The sequence below is a fragment of the Ascaphus truei genome, chromosome 2 (genome assembly GCF_040206685.1).
Source record: "Ascaphus truei isolate aAscTru1 chromosome 2, aAscTru1.hap1, whole genome shotgun sequence".
In the NCBI taxonomy this organism is placed as follows: Eukaryota; Metazoa; Chordata; class Amphibia; order Anura; family Ascaphidae; genus Ascaphus; species Ascaphus truei.
Window position 1 is genome coordinate 338652307 of NC_134484.1, and position 20175 is coordinate 338672481.

Consider the following 20175-nt stretch of genomic DNA (forward strand, 5'->3'; position numbering starts at 1 on the left):
CACAGCCCAGTCCATCAACTTTCCTTGCGTCATGCTGACTGCATTTCCTTTTGCTGATGCTTTCTAACCAGAATATGACGACTCCAACAAAGGCGTACAACCTGAGGTCTCGTTTTGTGCCTCACCTCAGTCCAGATGTCCTGCAGAACGGTTTTATGGGCACACCCACATCTGGCGAGCAACTGGACGATCTATTTAGTGAGCCCATTCCTCCTGAGATGAGCGAACAAGCCTACGAAGCGATTGCCGAGGAGCTCCGACTAGTGCAGGTAGCTTCTCGCCGCCAAGTCTGGGGCTTTGCTGGAGCCAGGCAGCTCTTCTCTAGTGGGTCTTTTTTCTTCATGTGGCATTCGGCTGGGAATTTGCCTACTTTCTTTCCTTTTCTCCCTAAACCGTTGTATACACTTACACTACACATTAACAAGCCCACTCATTTCTTAATAATGATCTGACTTAAAATTGTTATCGCAGGAATTTTAGTGCTTTCCTATAGTGGTGATCCATTTCTTTTTCTTTGTTAGAGGTGGGTAAAGATTGGTCAGAAGCTGTGGTTATTTGGGGAGGCGAGGAGGCACTCATTGAAATGTATTAAACACTCTCACGCACCTCTATGAAACCACACAGCCAACCTTTTCTTTTCTTCTTTTTGTATAAACAAAAACTAAATCGAGTCTGTTGACCTTACAAGTTGCGGTCTGTGTGTTTAGGAGCAAGTGACCGCTTCCCAAGCGAAGATAGACGCGGAGGAAAGTAAAAACATGAAGCTTCAGCAGCAGGCCGACAAGCTGAAGCACCACTCTGCTCAAATGCAAGAGGTGAGGGGAAAGGATCGCACTGCCCAGTGTTGGCAGCATGCAGCATGCATCATTAATCAGTGACAAGGGTCACTGTCATTTTATACTCCTTGGTGGAATGCATACACCTTATGGGGGCTTAACGTGTGTGTGTATATGTGTGTGTGTATATGTGTGTGTGTATATGTGTGTGTGTATATGTGTGTGTGTGTGTGTGTGTGTGTGTGTGTGTATGTGTGTATGTATATATATATATATATATATATATTGTGACAGAAACCAGGGGATGGTAATAAATTCCATATATAGATACTGAATGACTCAAAATATGAGTATTGTGTTAAAGTCCAATGCTAGCTCCTTCCCTACGCGTTTCGTCGCGACATGCGACTTCCTCCCTTCCCTCATCCATTCACACTTTCCTTCCCACTTGTCTGTATAGTATGTTTATTTATGTTTTATCCTTAGCAGCTACTTTGTACAATTAGGTATTAGTTATTCCTCTGTATATTATTATTATTTATATCACGCTTGTTGTTTGGTATTCCAGCTAGCGCAGCAGTGTTTCCCCTTTTTTTTGCACATATATATATATATATATATATATATATATATATAATATTGTGACAGAAACCAGGGTATGGTAATAAATTCCATATATAGGGCTCCCAGGATACTGAACAGTTTCTATCCTGTTTAGGCTGCAAAGTGCAGCCTCAGAATGCATGCACTCCATCCCACAGTTTGGCAAGTGCTGGAACTGAGGGATGAGGCATCCAGACCAGAGATTGTCTGCTGCCTGATTTCTGTCACCTGTACTGCTAGTTAGAAATCAGGTATTTAAGGCTGATTTCCTGGTTCCTCTCCCCAAGAGACTGGAGGCAGGAAGGCTGCTGGAAGCAGAGAGGGGAAAAGACTCTCCCCAAACAGGTTAAATCATTTTGTTCCTTTCTCAAATTGCAAAGTTCCTTATTTTTGTTTGTTGGAAGCGGATAAGCCGCCCAACCCCAGTCAGGGTGAACCTTAGTTAAGTTATTGCTCAGGTGAGCAGGGTTTTGTTTTGCTTATGTTTTCTTTTGTATTCAGTGTGGCAGTCTCAGTGGCTGGGACTGAATAAACCAGGCAGTAGCCTGTTCTAAGGAACAGCATGTTACGCCTCGTCATTTAACCTACCCTAAAAGACCGTGTTTATATATATATATATATATATATATATATATATATATATATATATATATATATATATATATATATATATATACACACACACACTAGCTGAGAGACCCGGCGTTGCCCGGGATGTGAACCGTGCTCACACTGACACACACTACTCATTGTTCACACTGCACACACACACTGCACACACACTGCTCATTGGTCGCACTGACGCACACTGCGCACACACAGCTCACAGTGACGCACACTGCTCACACTGCACACACACACATACACAGCTCATTGCTCACACTGACACACTGCACACACTGACACACACTGCATACTGCACACACACTGCTCAATGGTCACACTGCACACACTGACACACTGCTCATTGCTCACACTGCACACAGTGCACACACACTGCTCATTGCTCACACTGCACACACTGCTTACACTGACACACACTGCACACTGCACACACAGTGGTCATTGCTCATACTGCACACACTGACACACTGCTCATTGCTCACACTGCACAGTGCACCACACACACACACACACACACACACAGTTACAGACAATCACAGACAGTTACACACACTCGCACACAGTCACACACACTTACACACACTTTCACAGTTTCAAACAGTTTCACACAGTCATAGACACTTACACAGACTTACACACACTCACACACTCTCACACTGTGAAACACTTACACACACTGTCACACACAGTCACAGACACTTACACACAGTCTCACACAATTACACACACCAGCACCAACACCCGCTCCCCCCCCCCCCCCCTCCTCCTGCGCAGGCAGCGGGGATAACGGTGGGGAGAAGGTGAAGCGGGGACCGGAGGGGCATCCCCCCTCCCATCTCACGTCCCGCGGCGACAGGGGGGAGCCGGGACCGGAGGGGCATCCCCCCACCCATCTCACGTCCCGCGGCCTGTCACGCGGTGACAGGGGGGAGCCGGGACCGGAGGGGCATCCCCCCTCACATCTCCTGTCCCGCGGCCTGTCACGCGGTGACAGGGGGGAGCCGGGACCGGAGGGGCAAGAGCAGCACGTAGCATGTGGAGGGGGGGGGAGCTCACCCGTCCTGCCGCTGCCTCACTCATCCTGCCGCTGCCTCACTCATCCTGCCGCTGCCTCACTCATCCTGCCGCTGCCTCACTCATCCTGCCGCTGCCTCACTCATCCTGCCGCTGCCTCACTCATCCGGCCGCTCCCACGTGGATGTGAGGCGGGAGGCCGCGTGTTGTGGCCGCTCCCCCGCGTGTGTCCCGGGCGCTCGCTCCGCTCCCCCGCTGACTGTAGCGGCGCCGGGGTGTGAGCTTGGGGGGGTGGGGGGTGTGAGCTTGGGGGGGGTTGGGAATGTGTGTGTGTGTGTGTGTGTACACGGGACTCCGGGTAAGTTCGGGCACAGGGAGGGTGGGGGGGGGTGTGGAAGTTGAGCTGCGGCCCAGCTGACGGGGGAGAGTGAGGGGCACCGGGAGGGGATTGTGTGTGTGTGTCCCCGTCCGTGTCCGTGTGTCCCTGTGTGTGTGTGTGTGTGTGTGTCCCTGTGTGTCCCTGTGTGTCCTTTGGCCCGTCACTCCGCCTCAGGCCAATGAGAGGTGTGCGGGGGCGGGCCAAGGGACCAATGAGATTTCCCCTAGGGACACCGGACATCCAGGCAGGCAGGCATACAGTGCTTTCAATTATATAGTATAAGATATGCAAATATAGCTGTATGCTCATCTGCATGTCTTAGGCAGGTCTGCAACCCCGCCTTTCCCCATTATCACCCAGCATACAGCACTTCCACTGCAGCAAGGGATTCTGTGAAATGTCATGCAAATGAGCACACAGTGTCACTTTTTGCCTCAATAACCATTTTTAACATGGTTCCCTATAGGCTTAAGCTTGCTGCATGGTCACAGCTTTGAGCACAGCCAGGGTTAAGGTGCATACCCAGAAAACCACCCACAGACAGCTGTTTCGACCTTGATGGGTCTCATCAGTGTGGGGTTGATTTTACTGGGAATGCAAGAGAATGCAGTGTGTGTGTGTGTGTGTGTGTGTGTGTGTGTGTGTGTGTGTGTGTGTGTGTGTGTGTGTGTTATTAATAACTATGGGGACATATATATATATATCATGTGAGATTGAACATGTTGCTTTTGATCAATTGTGAATCAACTATTTTTGTCTCAATTTGTGAGCATTGCCCCTCTCTCTCTCCCTCCTCCTCCTATTTAAAAGGAAAGCGTAAAATACAGCAGACAACCTGAGCCTGTTTTACCTACTGTATATTCTTTTTCCAAAAGCTTTTCTCCTCCGAAAGAGCCAGCTGGAGCACGGAGCAGCAGGAGCTGCTTGCTCAGATTAAATCTTTTGAAAAGCAACTTCTAGACACTAAAGGCAACGATAATGGTAAGCTTTTGTGAGACCATGTGCCAGAATGCAAACAAACCTATATTCTATGGTGGACACGATGGGTCTTCATCATACGCAACTTTCAAGATTGCCACACACTGTTGTGAAAGACGATTTTCATTTAATTCCCATTTTACGTTGCAGTACAGTAGTTCACCGGTGTTTCATGTGATGTGTGTGATTTCAGTGTTGAAGAGTGAAGTCCATGACCTCAGAGTAGTGCTTCAGTCTGCAGACAAGGAGCTCAGTGCAGTGAAATCCGAATACAGCTTGTTCAGAGACAAACAAGAGAAGGAGCTGAACCAGCTATCTGACAGACACATGAAGGTGCAGCTGCAGCTGGATAATGTCAGGTATTCCTTCACCTCTTCTACCTGCTGGTCTTTGGTACTTCACTTCTGTGCTATGCATTCCTATCCCCAATGCTCTCCCACATCTTCTTACTGTCTCTGTATATCTCCCAACCTAGCGTGTATGGGGACATTTACTAATCAGCGGTATTTCATTACTATACCTGGCTGGGGAAGGGTCTTTCAAGTGACTGGGCCAGAAGGTGTCTTCCAGCACCAGAAGAAGTCTTATTGATTAGTGTGTGTGTGTGTGTGGTGTGTGTGGGGCTGGGTGTCTTATTGACTCTGGCATCATAGATTCCAAAGGTACTGAACACGTTAACTAGATTATTTCTTCAATCCTAAATTAAAGGTTAGAGCATGAAACCATATTGGAGGAGAAAAGATCCCTTCAGGATGCCCATGATAACCTGGAAGAAGTGATGAAATTTGAGTCTGACCAATTAAAGCAGCAGCTCTCTGACCGCAAGCATGAAAACGAGGCTCTGAAAGCTGAACTTGGCGTAAGAGCATTTCTTGTGGATCCTCTTAACAATATGATCCTAGGATTGTCTGTGTTGCAATACACTTTGGAAGCAGAGGAGTGTCACTGAATCTGTAACCCATTTTAAGTTAAAAAAAAAAATTTTTTTTTTTTTTTTTTTTATGTTAGATTTTCCCCAAAATAGCAATTCTGATGAGGTATTTCCTTTTAGGTACCAGCCATTTCATTTCCAAGGGTAACCATAAATGACGAAGTACTGTACTACTTTTGTCCATAGAAATTGCAGTATGCAAACTCATTCATTTGCAGCTTTTATCGGAGATATTCATCATCTGAGATACCAAAATATTCCTTGTTCAGTTTTATCATTTGAAATCTATTGCTAGTTTGCCATTATCGCCATTGCGTAGCTATGTATATTTTGGTGCGGCTTCACTGTCCCTAATAGGACAACTGTGTCCATTTGACACATAAATGAATGACCATGACAAATTGCACATTTTTTGTTATTACCAACAAGACCCTGAGGTGACCCTTCATTTATTCCATAAAATGCAACCTACAAAGAAATGGGGCAAAAAAAAAACGAAAATAAATTTGGTCACTATAAAAAAAAAATTTTTGAAAAATATTCATTTTTGAAAATTCATCAATTGTTTCTGGATAAGTTTGAGAGAAACGTCCATGTCTTCTGCTGTTTCAATCAATGTATTTTTTATTTTAAATGCTGTTTTGAAGCTTGTAAGTCACTAATCCAACCTCAACATGAAAGACCATGGATCCCTCAATTCAAAGTGTTTGACATGAGCATGGTCGCTACAATGTCAATCCTTCATGTTGTATCATATTTATTTTCCACATCCATGTGTTTTCAAACGAATGTATAGTACTATGTCTCACATTTTTGTAATGCCAACATTCTTCTACTAATCTCTTTTGGAAAAGAATCTTTTGGAGTTTCTAGAAACCGAAAAAGAACGCAGACAAAGGCTGGCATCTCAACTGGAGGAAGACAAAGAGAACAATTCCAAGTAAGTCAACCGCTTTAAAAACCATTACCGTTTTTGTGAATACTTAAAAAAATAAATAGAAAAGGCTGAAACGGTGAAACTCTATCATTGAGAGGCACGTTTCTAATCCTAGTATTTCTAAAGAGGAACGGCATTTCTACAAGTTTCTGGCAGGGACATGATTATTCCTTACCGTTTCTAGCAACAAAAAACAACACAGACTTCTTGTATCAAGCAGAATACGGAGAGAGAAAAAGCGTGTGGGTGCTATAATAACCATTAGTAATGTGATTTGAGACTAGATTGCACATGTAACTGTTCAAAAATAAGGGAGAGACAAACACTTCCAATTTGAAATCGAACTGGTTCCAATATATGAATTCTGCTCAGACCCTGGCATTTTGGTGTGCAGCTTGTTTTTGTCTCACGGGTGATGTATACTTCTGTTTTGTAGGGATGGTTGGAAGGGAGCGATGGCAGCAGGAACACCACAAAAGATAAAATGCAAAAAGTGATTGTGCAGTATATTTGATTAAGGCGACAGAGTAAAATCTTGGCCCTATAGATTGCCTACTTACAACAAGTAAGTGGTAAAATCAGCAATGGACAGGATAGTAGGTGTGTTGTAGACCGCAGTAACAGGATCCCAAACGAAACAGGTAAGTGATGTTGTCAGCATATGGACAGGACCGCAGAAATGTGGCAGACCGCAATCACAGGATCCCAAACGACTGGAGATAGGAGTTCTTACTAGAGTGGTAAGACCACGCAAAAACAGAAAGAAACCATAGTGCAGATCAAAAAAGCATCAATTTATGGTAAAAAGGCGAGATAAGAAATGTACTTACAATAAGTACATATAAAATGTACACACAGCGTTTACTTTCAGGTTTGGCGAGCGTCGGTAGATGGACCTCTTGCTGTTCCAGCTCCCTGTGATCCTCGCCGGATCGCGGTGAATGGCGTGTGACGTCACTTCCGGCGCAAGGGTGACGTCTTCCGGTCCGGAGCATACAGGGGCTAGCAGCAACAAGAAACCGCAAACTCGCCACCTTCACCTTCTAGACAGCTGTGCAGGCTGTAAGAGTCTTGAAGATAGCTCTACGCGTTTCGCTGTGTAGACCACAGCTTCCTCAGGAGCGAAAACCTGTGGTCTACACAGCGAAACGCGTCTACCGACGCTTGCCAAACCTCAAAGTAAACGCTATGTGTACATTTTATATGTACTTATTGTAAGTACATTTCTTATCTCGCCTTTTTACCATAAATTGATGCTTTTTTGATCTGCACTATGGTTTCTTTCTGTTTTTGCGTGGTCTTACCACTCGAGTAAGAACTCCTATCTCCAGTCGTTTGGGATCCTGTGATTGCGGTCTGCCACATTTCTGCGGTCCTGTCCATATGCTGACAACATCACTTACCTGTTTCGTTTGGGATCCTGTTACTGCGGTCTACAACACACCTACTATCCTGTCCATTGCTGATTTTACCACTTACTTGTTGTAAGTAGGCAATCTATAGGGCCAAGATTTTACTCTGTCGCCTTAATCAAATATACTGCACAATCACTTTTTGCATTTTATCTTTTGGGGTGTTCCTGCTGCCATCGCTCCCTTCCAACCATCCGCGTCCATTCTACTCGAGGGGAATCTGTACATATTCCCTATAGGAAGGTTGAGAGTTTGTTGCAGTTACACTTCGTTTTATATGTGAATTCATCACTTTATCAAGAGTACTGTTTGTTATAGCGCCTTTTAAATCACTGGGTTTCACTATTGTAGGGAGCTTTTGAAAGCATTGGATGAGAATGTGCATTTCAAGAAACAGTGCTCTGAGCTGATGACGAGGTGTGAGCAGCAGGTATGGATTTTCTTTGCTTAAAAACACACACTTGTCATTTAGGCTTTTTTTTTTTTACGAGCTGAAAGTATCCGGTGTTGCTTATGAATTCTAAAACTAAAACAATTATCCATTTATAAAGCGCATTTTTTTTAGTTTCTTAATTAAAAGTGTGTATTCTAAAGTTGTTGGGAAAACTATATTTTTGGGTATTCCTTCAGGCGCATAAACATACACATGTTTTCCAGTTCCCACTCTGGAGCATCAAACATAATGTAGACCGTGTGCAAATCATGGTTTTTCTAATCTCAGTCCAGCTAATTACAATCCTGCCAAATTTGGCTAAAATCGGTGCAGTTTTAAAAGTTTGATCTTGATTAAAAATAGCGTCCAATTGTAGACAAAAACCTGTTCCTTGATCTCCAGAACCATCAAGCAAAATGTGGTTACGATATCTTAACATGTGTCCAAATGCATAGCAAACAGACAAATAAATTTCCAATATTCATGTGTAACCCTCCCTGCCCGTCTTCTAGCGAGATTACATCGGTGTGTTAAATATGGCTACTTCACATTGCTTACCTTGACTCGGGGGCTAGTTTCAGGCAGCTGTGTGATGAAGATAGTAAGATTGTAGAGTAATGGGTGCCAGGAACTTTTGAAGTACAAATGTGATTTATTAGTGTCCCCAAGCACAACACTATGACAATGTTGCACTGTGTTTTATATCGGACAGACATCAATATGGTTCTTCCATTAGTGCCCACTCTTATTACTTGATCGGAGGTACATTTACTTAGTTGCTTTACGTAGATGTAGGACCCGGCCCCCCTTGTTGCTCCGGAACCATCATCGATACTAATCCAATTACTCTAGGCCCCTATGGGAATCCTGGTGTGTCTTCCTTTCTTGACCCAATACCTTTTGCCTGTTTGAGAACTACCACTTCCATAAAGACTGATGATGAATTTTATCCGGTCTGCGGTTAGTGCTGATCCGCCGGCACCCGAGAGCCATCTTTCCCTCTCTATCGTGCCATTTTAACTATTCAGGGCTCCATTCCTTCTTTGGGAGATCCTAACTTCAGGGGTACTGTCCCTATCTACAACATAATAAATACGGGGGCCTGGTGTATGCTATTACTTTATAAACATACTTATCTACTCTCCCCGACGCTCCTCTCCTCTTGACCTCCTGGAACCTAAGTTTCTCGAACCTTCCCCTCCCCTTATACTCTCTGTGATGTCATGATCCCATGGTAACATGGTCTGGCCTTACACACACTAACAATGCTAGTAACCCTTTAGGAGGGAGGTTACACATGTGGTTTTTTTTTTTTTTTTTTAAATATGCTTTTATTTTCACAATTTCTTTCCCTGCTAAATCTGACAGGTGGCATTGGTACAGTACCTGAATTAAATTGTATTCTTATTGACCTTTTACAGTTGTGTATTAACTGTAGTTCACAGGAAAATGAAATGAGTTACCCTGTATCATCCAGCATGTAAGTGGCTAAGGACAGAGTTTCACTTACACGCCCTTTCAGGCGACATATAGTCAAGTATACTTTTATACTTCATTGTGTCTTATAAAGAATTATATCGTTTATACTTCATTGTGTCTTATAAAGAATTATATCGTTTTGGTCATTAGCATTTCATGTTGCTCACAAACATGTCGCCATCCTTAGGTTGCAGATGTTCAGAGACTTGAACATAATTTGACCTCTTCCAAAGAGACTATTGCAGATCTGGAGAGAACCAACTCTGCAGACAAGGTAAGAGTTCTACATACACTAATGAAATACCCCTAGGAGATATTTAGTAACTGGTATATTGTTGATATGCCTAAAAGAAGTTGAAATTCTATAATAAATGTACTTTTTTAATTTAACCACAGGAGGTTGTGGCAGATCTGTCAAACCAAATTCAAGTGCTGAGGACCACAATCATTGACAAAACCGTGTCTATAGATGTCCTCACAAGAGAGCTGGAAGATATTACAGTATGTACATTGTAATTGTACACAGTAATGAATACAGCCTCCCAAACCATGGCGCAGGGTGACTTTGTATATACCTTTTGCCTGTCCTTTTGTCATCCACAAACCAGTAGTGGCACATTCACAATGTTACATATTGGCATAATGTGGTTTTGGGCCCTGTGTTTTCTTGGCTCTGAGATTCACGCGAGTTTAAAATAGAAAAATGTTCTCTCCACATATCTAGAATTTTTATTTTTATTTTTTTTTATGCTATGGGTACTACAAGGCACATGGGATGCTTTCCTCTAGAAATAGGCAGAGGGTTTGTGCGTCTGTCCGTATGTGTGTAGTGTAAAGTGTTTTTTGCTATGGGGTGGAGCGCATGCTACTAAAGTGGAACACTCGGCAAAACCCAAACAATGGTGAGACCAGATACGGGGGTGAAGCTGCCCTGCTTTCGTTGGGTCTTTATACATGGGAACCCACTCGTGTTTTGTTTCATTTTGTTTTTTAATAGTACAAGTATAGTTCTCTGTTGTCGGAAAAAGAAGAAAACAAAACCACTTTAGAAAAGCAGGAGCAGCTAATTGAAAATCTGAAAGAAGCTCTGGAGAGGAAGCAGTATGCTCACAGCGTTGATGTAGGTATTCTCATGAATAATCATTAGCACTGTTAGTTGCTTGGCTGGTTTACCGCTCTCCAGGAGAATTATGCACCGGCTCGCGTATTACCATTTTCTTTTACTTTTACTTTGATCACACAGATCCCACCATCTATGTATCGCCTCTCCCTGTTATTTCTGCTTTTGTGAACAAAGAACTTTGCTTTATTGTACGGGGTCTTTTTATTATTGTTTTTTAACAGAGCGAGCTTTTGCGGGATGAGCTGGCTCATACAACTGAACAGCTGGACAAGTTAACAGAAGCTTTTAATAACCAGACGGCCTTGCTTCAAACCCACCAGGAAGATTTGGTAAAGAAAGATGAGCTAATCGCAGAACTAACTGAACAGGTAATGTATATGCCTATACGTATAACTTGTACAGAGCAAGCAGCATATACATTTTATTTTTTATCTAGGACATTGGGCTTATGAAGTTCCGATTCCTCTCGTGACCTTTCAGGTCCCTATATGCCACATTGGTGTATACGATGGGCAAACTAATACAGTGCTGTGATCCTTGTATAAAATGAGTAGTTCTGGCAGCACCTGCAACAAGGCTCAGTCTTGGTTATTTTCCCTCCCTTTCCTCATTGAATTTGCATCCTTTGCTCCCTGTTTAATGTTCCAAAATGTGCTCTTTACCTGGGTTTCTTTAAGCTTAATATACCCAACACAATGCTTCTTTTATTGGTTTGCCCCCAAAACTAGATCTGTTTTTGACCTTTTTCATTGCAATGAATCCTTACTACACACATACACTAACTAGCACACACACCCACACTAACTAACACACACACCCACACTAACTAACACACATACACTAACTAACACACACACTAACTAACACACATACACTAACTAACACCCACACACACACAACTACACTAACTAACACACACACCCACACTAACTAACACACACACCCACACTAACTAACACGCATACACTAACTAACACACATACACTAACTAACACACACACACACACAACTACACTAACTAACACACATACATACACAATCTGTGGAGTATTTTCTTACGACGACTTGTTTTACAATTAACATTTCCCTTATTTATTTTTTCTAGCTGAAGCAAAGCAAAGAACTTGAGATGATCAAGACTGAGCATGAAGTAGTAGAGCCGGCTCATGGCGTTGCGGGTTCTCCTGTCTGGTTTCCAGAGGTAGCTGCTAGTAATCTGTAGAACAAACGATTAGAAATAATTTGGTAGCATAATTGTTTTCACTTCCAGGAAGTTGAGCTAATGAACGGTCACTTTCCATTATTTGTGAAACGGCAGAGTACATTTCCCAAAGGAAAGCTTTTTATACGTTTGTTTTCATTGCCTTTTTGATTCGAGTCCCTGCATTTAGCTTTTAATAGTTGCTTCATGATACACCATGATGCTGTAGATATTTTCATGCACACGGGCTGCAGTTGTGAGCACGCCGACAATATAAATAACATTTTGTTATACTATATCACAAGAAGTTCCAGTGTGCTTTTACCTTTCCAATTGTTGCTGACAGAATTACCATTGTAGCTTCGTAAACATGTCCCTTGTGTTCAATCCGTGGATTTAAAAAGGTGTAGGATCAGCAACTCATAACATGCAAAATGCACAAAAAAAGATATACATGCACTCGTGGTACTTGCGAGTGCTGGATCCCTGAGAGACGGCTGCTATGTTGGACCAAACTTATTATAACTCCATTGCTACTTTTTTTTTTCTCTACATTATACAAAGCGAATCTCCCTGGACTGATTAAAATAGGCTATTATCTTTTGCTTGCAGCGATTGCTCTAATCTTCAACAGTGTGCCTTTATTTTATAATGATGCAGAAATATACTTTTGATTTGATTTTCTTCTTTGCAGACTCCGAAAACACCAGTAGGAAATCCGTATGAGCCCGAGCTGAAAAACCTCCAAAACACAAATGCTACTTTAGAGCTTCTCGTGTCAGAGCTCAATGAGGAGAGAATGGGCAAAAATGATGAAATTCTCAGGCTTAAGGTATGTAGCTCAAAAGCTATGAAAATCTACAACCCAAACAGTGCAGGTGCACATTTTGTATATGGTCTTTTAATGGACCACAAATCAAATATCTTTGTTAATAACCATTTTAGTAAATCCTCATTGTAGTAGCCGTTTAATTGAAGGTAATGATCCAAATTCACGTAATTTTCTGCCAATGTTTGCATCCTAATGTTTGCAATGCTATTGTTTCAGACCCAGTTATGTGAAACAGAAAACATGCGCCTGGAAATACAGAACTTGGTAGTACGGTGCACGGAGTTACAAAGCCAGCTAGAATATTGTAAAAAAGGAGAGACCACCTGGTAAAATACATGATATACTTTTGTTGATTCAGTTTACTTACTGTAGAAGTCTGCTAATGATGGATAATCCAGTGATTAGTGTTCTGAACTAAAATCCACACACTTTGTACTGGCGGATATGATGGATGTGTCTGTAAATCATACAGGTTGCATGTCAAAACTATTCTACTCTAGGAAACCTGCAATTTTTTATAGCTATATAGTAATTGCATTTTTGGGGGGTTGGTTACATTTTGTTATGTCAACAGATGGTTGAAAGGGAATATTCCAAAATGTGTCATGCTGTGACGTGGCTGCAGGCTTATAATGCTTTGGCCAAAGGGTTTAACTAAATGACCCTTAAGAGAATACAAACATTGAAGTATTTAACTGTATTTTGTCACATTGGATGTTTGCATTGGGTATTTTTGTCTTTTGATGTATACATTTGGCCACGCTTAGTAGCACTCCTTTTGACACAATAACTTTGTCACTAATGTCCTCAGACCACTTGTAAACACTAGTAGAGAAATCATTATTGTATTGGTTACAGTTTTTATCATAGACTGTTTGGGCTACTTTCATTTGTTTTAATTAAGGGGGGGTGGGCGGGCTTTAACATATTGTGCACAGATATTATTAAATGCAGCTTAATAGCAAAGTGTAGTAGTGTGTGTGTCATATTTAAACCATGTTTATATTGCCCTTTGGCCATACAGTGTGTGTGTGTGTGTGTGTGTGTGTGTGTGTGTGTGTGTGTGTGTGTGTGTGTGTGTGTGTGTGTGTGTGTGTGTGTGTGTGTGTGTGTGTGTGTGTGTGTGTGTGTGTGTGTGTGTGTGTGTGTGTGTGTGTGTGTGTGTATCCCCATTCTCCAGTGACATTGATAGCATTAAAAAATGCATTATATGAAGATCATCATATTACCCTATACTAAGTACAAACGGGCTGCAATGGGTAAATATTAAATATCATTACGTTTGTTTTTATGACAATGGATGATGACTGGAATATTGTACATCCAAGCCTGCATACATAATGTACAGTGAACCGGATTATCCCTATGATGATCCGATCATTTTAAACATGAACACACTGACTATATATACACACACGTGTGGGGGGTTTTTGTTTTGGGTTTTTTTTTTATTATTATGTCTTCTTTTTTTTAAGGATGTATATCAAATCAATATGAGACGTGATAACATTCTGTAATGTATTTTAGCAATGAGAAGAAACAGTCCAACATGAATGAACTGAAGAAAGAAATAGAGAAGGAAGTTTCTGAAAGAATAGAAAAGGTATTGTTTCAATGTTTGTCAGGTGTTCTCTTTAAAAAAAAAAAATTGTTTTAATCTTTATGTGAAAACACGTGTCAGTCATGTGTTCCTCTTTGTAATAATCAGATCTTGTCATTGTTGGTGTAATTTCCTTTACTGCTTTCATCATTTTAGGGAATGTTCTGTTTCATTGCTTTAAATTCTACTTTGGAGGGGATTAAAATGCTGGTTGTATAATCTATACCAGGTGTGCGGCTGTTACAGAGGCCCCACGCTTCCCCGAAGGCATTTCAAATAAATGCCGGGGATCGCGCAAGCCCTCTGTGTAACTTTTTACTTGCCTTCCTGCAACGCGTCTCCATGGCAACCCAGCGTCAAGTGACGCCGGAGCTGTGCGGATGGGAGGGGGGGGGCGCGCGTGAGCCGGAGAGGAGACATGGGGGCGCATGAAAAAAACTTTGCACGCCCCTGATCTATACTATAGCGATTCAATCTCTAGAAATATTGATTGCCAACAAACTGTATTGGAATTCACAGCTCGGATGGAGGTGAGATGCTTTGTACGTTTGACATACTGTACTTCGCTGCTTTGTGCTCTTCAATGGAAAAAGTGCTGAAGAAATTTGCAGTTAACATTTTGGTTTTATTATATTTGATCAAAGCAATTCTTGAATGACTGTAATGGTGCACTTTAATTTTGTCATTGTCATGTTACTCCCCATCTATGCCTAGTGATCCTTGCAGTGGTTACTGTATGTGAATCGGACTTCTCATTGCAGTGTTTTTATAAAGCACTTTTTGTTTCTTTTCTTCACAGGGTAAAGCTGCAGAAAACCTGCTGAAAGTGATGGCAGAGTAAGTTTGCCAATGTAATAATTGTCAGCAATGATTATGGGAATTGCTTATTCATATCTATATAGAGAGAGATCTATATATATCACTCGATTATAGGTGTCTAGCTCTCATATCGTAGACATAAGTGTATTCGGATCCTCAGTACATGGATAACAATGTTTGGTGCATGTGTTAACAATCGTACAGTAGTTACTAATTTTCTTCTCCCACAGGTTAGAAGAGACAAGAAACACCCTTAAAAATACAGAGAAATCCCTCATAGAGACGAACGAAGAAATCGAACGGACAAGAGCTTTAGAATCGAAGGCCTTCCAAGAAAAAGAGGAATGCAGATCAAAACTAGAAGAAGCCTTTGAAGAAATGGATAAAATGTTTACGGTAATTAGTAACCACTTTTAGGTTTGCACAACTACTTGTTGATCAAAAGTGGTCAGCGTGGGCTATACAACGTGTACAGAACTCGATGGCCTGCAGTTTATAAGCAGTTTTTTCTTTTGACAAGCATAAAATACTCAACTTTTTGAGTCTTGATTGCCGCACATGTCGAAACATATATGTTTTTTCATAAGCTGAGGGTACATAGTTCAAACTTTGCATTTATTTCTTGCCCTTGGTGAGTTAGCAAAAAATGCAGACAGGCCTTACAATAACTAAAAATCCATTTAAATACATCCTGATTGTTCAAGGTGCATGTATTTGAATATAAACGTTATAATAGAGTAGAATAAAACATTTACAGTTTACACAACACGAAACGGGCTGAATATGTATCGTCTTCATGCAGCAACCGCCTAAACCAGACTGCTGGACAATGACACCACAGCCTTTGTTTGGTTCCATGCTCTGTGTTTAATGACTGCTGCTCTGAATATTGGGATACATGCTTTTTTTAATGGATGAATTATCTTCTGTAGCTGACTTTGTGTGCGTCGATTTGCAGGAGCTGGATTTGTTAAAGAAGCAAGTTGCATTTCTTGCGGAAGAAAATGGAAAATTACTTGGCCATCAAAACCCAAACCAGAAGATTCAATACCTTGTGAAACTTAAGAAAGACAATGTTAAACTTACTGAGGTATGACCATTGTATTCACATGTGTAATCTAACTTCTATTTCCCTGAAGGTGTAAATTGGAGCCCTATGTACTGTGTTTCAGGTATTCTCCTGGTAACAACTTGTAGTAATTCTTCACTAAATTTCATTTAACATAAACTTTTTTTTTGTTTTTTCAGGAGGCAGAAAAATTGCGCCTTGAGAATACTATCCTAAAAGAAGTAAAAAAATGTGAAAACTGCTAAACAATTTTGTTTTCAATGTGTACGTTACAGCTGTGGAAGCAGAATATATTGACAGATATGTATATTATAATCTGTCAACTGTAGGTACTGCAACAGATAATACAGTAATATTACATCATGCACTGAAGACATCAGTAAGATGCCTGCCATAATATGTTGAAAACTTTGCTGACTCGCAACTTGAAAAATAATTAGATCCCAGTGTCGTATGTATCTCGACAACCAAATTTGATATGGTTGATTGGGCTTTTGCCCTTTAGTTTTTTTCTATGCTGAACGCATAGGAATTGTAACAGGGCCACACACTATTACAACACAGCTGCCTTCTAGTAATACAATAAAGCACAAATGTTGGTAGTGTGTGTGAGATGTAAAACAAGTGCATTGAGCTATTATTCTGAGAGCCCTGAAATAGCAATGAATTATTTGTATACAGTTAGTGACGGGTACCTGGGCATCTGATCTTTCTTCTTCTTTCCGTCATCTGGAATTCATTTTGTGATGGCTTATTTTCAAACATCAGTTAGACACAGTAATTTCAAGATATATATGTATGTATGTATGTTCTCCGTTCTGAATGGCCACTCACCGGAATCCAAAGTAGTGCACACCATATAAATTGTAAAATATTAGCTACTCTGAGAGCAACTGGTGTCGTGCTCAACACAAATCCGTACATGTACAAAATAAGACATCCAATATAAGTATAGAATATCAATTTTGAGCCGTCCCACCAACAGCATTGGGGCTTGTCAAGGACCTTTTCAGAGTTGCTTTCACTTTGAAAAAAGGCCTTTAGTGGATAAAAACAGTGGTAGTGTAAGTAAAGTATATACATTTAATAAACACTGAGTGCCTGTGATTTATTGTACATGTTCGGTAGGCTAATACTGGGGTGCGCAAACTGGGGGGAGCACAGCGGTTACAGAGGCCCCGCGCCCTTCCCCAAGGCATTTCAATGAAATGCCGGGGGAGGCTTGAGGTCTCTGTAACATCCCTTACCAGCTACCAGCCGGGTTGTCGGTGACGCGGCATCAAATGGCGCTGCGGGGTCTCACGTGACTCGCTGAGTCATTTGACGCCGGGTCGTGGGTGAGGGGGGGCGCAGGTCAAAAACTTTGTGCACCCCTGGGCTAACATATTAAAGTTTAGACAGCTAGCTCCTATTGAAGATTATTCCACTGAGGTAGTTAACATGTGGATTTCTAGAATGTGCAACAACTTTGTGGTCTTTCCCTGTAGAATAATCCACAATATAATTGCATTAATAAAGTTGATGTACATTTGAAATCAATATGAAACCATTTTACAAGTTTAAAAAAAAAAACACACACATAAAATTGCATTTTTATCAACATTTTCAATGTTCATGTTTTGTTATCTGGGTATGTCATTGAACACAAGTTAAAAATATCTTGAAAAATAAACATTGTAAGTGATCTTTTAACTGTTCTGTGTAATAATTCAGTCTGTCTATTCTTTAGTTTGCCTTTCTTGTAAGACATTTTTCAATGTGACGTTTTCCTGCAGTTTGTCTACCCCTGGAATTATACATAAATCACCATTTTTCAGAATCTCACAGATGGCAACTATGTTTTGTTTGTCTAAAATAATGTAGAAATGTAAATGTTGGTGAGCTACCCGTCCGTGTAGATTACTAGTATGTGCAGCAGATAATGTATGTTTCATAAGTCTCCTTTTGGTGTTTGATGGAGAAGTTATGTTAAGCTTGGTGACGAACGTTAACCTTATTTCATGTTCTGTTATCTTTTTGAGTTGTGCTTAAAATGTCTTCATATGCATTGTACCTGCGAATCCATCTAAAGATTTTCTGGTGCTCTTATTTGTTTTAAACCTCATATTTCCTATTCTTTATGATGACACAACCCGCAAACAACTATTTAATGAGGAAATAAATATAGTTGGTAAAGCAGAATCGACACACATTCTAGATTTGCCATAACACCTAACGACTGCAGGGTGAAATGCAGAGGATCTTGGGAGGACATAAAGCGCAAAAAACTTCCTCTCCAGGGTGGAAAAATCACATGGAATCTCAACCGATGTAGGCAGCATATGTGGGGGGAAAAGAAGAAAAAATATAGTGCAACACAGTTTTAATTAAAATATAAATATAATATAATAAAATATAATATAAAATACTCGAAGGTATCTACAAAATTACCCTTATCGTGTCGTGGGGAAAAAGTAGATTGATTTTTTAGTGTTGTGTGGCAAAAATTAGATTCTAAAGCAATAGCTTTAGGTGCACTAATTGTGTCTATTTTGGGTAAATCGAAATTTCTTTAAAAAAAATGAATTTTCAAAGCATGTGAGTGTATTGGAGCTCCTTGCTCGAGTATTTTATATTAATTAAAACTGTGTTGCACTATATTTTTTCTTTTTCCCCCACATATGCTGCCTACATCGGTTTGAGACTCCATGTGATTTTTCCACCCTGAAGAGGAATTTTTTTGCGCTTTGTGTCCTCCCCCAGATGTTACTTTGAGAGATTGAGAAATCTCTCACACCAGCTGCATCTCCTCTTGGTGATATTCATTTGTTGTTTTTTGTTTATTTATTAATGTATTATTAAGGTTTGCGCTTACTTTCCTTGCACCATGAAATGCAGAGGATGCTTGAACAAAACAGACTGACCATTCAATGCTCAATATTCAGATTTCTAATCTATATCTTGTTTGTTTGTCTTATGTTTGTTTTGTTTGCCACTGACTGTGAATAAATCTTTTCTACCAATACTTACTGTCTATTGTAGGTTTTTTTTTTATTATTATTATTATTTATGACTTATCAAAGGACACGGTTAAAGAGAGCAAATTATACAACATGGAAAATGGGCATGGGTGTACCTTTTTAATCTTGTATTTTGTTCAGCATCAATTGGCTAGTAATTGTTGGATAAATCCAAACAGGCTTTTTCTAAATGGTTTATCAATCCCTGAAGGGGCAATTTCATTAAAAGAGAGAAGCACTTGGAAATCATAACACTTCCATCAAATATGAAGTACTTTTGTATTGGTTTATTTTCCTTAGCCTATAATTGTACTGTAAACATGAATAGACCACAGAACAAGTACTTCAGTAATAAAACGACCACATACACAAAATGGTTAACGGCAAATATCTCGTATGACAGAGGAATTAATTATCTCTGAAATCATACAAATAATTACTGAAAAGAAACATTAGCCAAAATATTTGTTTCAACTCTAATATACCATCATGGATGCATCCTTAATACCTCTGTTTTGTCTGGAAAAACAAGTGATTAAATAAACCATTGGTTGACAACACAAATATACATACACCTGAGGGGAAAAAATGTAGGGTGAGAGAAGTTACCAAATACATCTGTGTATACTGTATAGTTATTCAAGCATAATCCTGAATGGCACAACTGCATTATTTGTTATGGGCTCCCATCCACAACGAACATGTTACATACCGTACTTAGATGAAGTTGAAAAGACGTCCAAGTTCAACCTATGCTAAATGTTGACGACAGATACTTTATCCTATATTTGTTCTTACAGTATATTGATCCAAAGGAAGGCAAACATAAACTCCAATGAGATATATGTTACGGTAGGGATAGCCAGTCTTCATAATAAAGGTTAAGCCCGACTGGTTACACCTGAAAACTGTGGGTCCCTGGTAGCTTAGAAGCACCATAAGCCAAGGACACTGAATATATACTAA

General features: G+C 40.6%; 1 protein-coding gene across 1 annotated transcript in view; it reads left to right on the plus strand.

Moving 5' to 3' along the window:
* The window catches only part of KIF15 (kinesin family member 15), a 69283-nt gene extending 50077 nt beyond the window's left edge, over positions 1-19206 (plus strand). The window contains exons 17-35 of the mRNA XM_075586705.1: positions 72-269; positions 708-815; positions 4272-4377; positions 4568-4733; positions 5083-5233; positions 6160-6245; positions 8006-8084; positions 9754-9840; positions 9963-10067; positions 10564-10686; positions 10911-11057; positions 11795-11890; positions 12585-12722; positions 12939-13048; positions 14250-14325; positions 15122-15159; positions 15372-15537; positions 16100-16231; positions 16390-19206. Coding sequence (XP_075442820.1) covers positions 72-269; positions 708-815; positions 4272-4377; positions 4568-4733; positions 5083-5233; positions 6160-6245; positions 8006-8084; positions 9754-9840; positions 9963-10067; positions 10564-10686; positions 10911-11057; positions 11795-11890; positions 12585-12722; positions 12939-13048; positions 14250-14325; positions 15122-15159; positions 15372-15537; positions 16100-16231; positions 16390-16455 — 2178 coding nt within the window. The 3' untranslated portion in view covers positions 16456-19206. The remainder of the gene's footprint in view (positions 1-71; positions 270-707; positions 816-4271; positions 4378-4567; positions 4734-5082; positions 5234-6159; positions 6246-8005; positions 8085-9753; positions 9841-9962; positions 10068-10563; positions 10687-10910; positions 11058-11794; positions 11891-12584; positions 12723-12938; positions 13049-14249; positions 14326-15121; positions 15160-15371; positions 15538-16099; positions 16232-16389) is intronic.
* Positions 19207-20175: the final 969 nt, after the last annotated feature.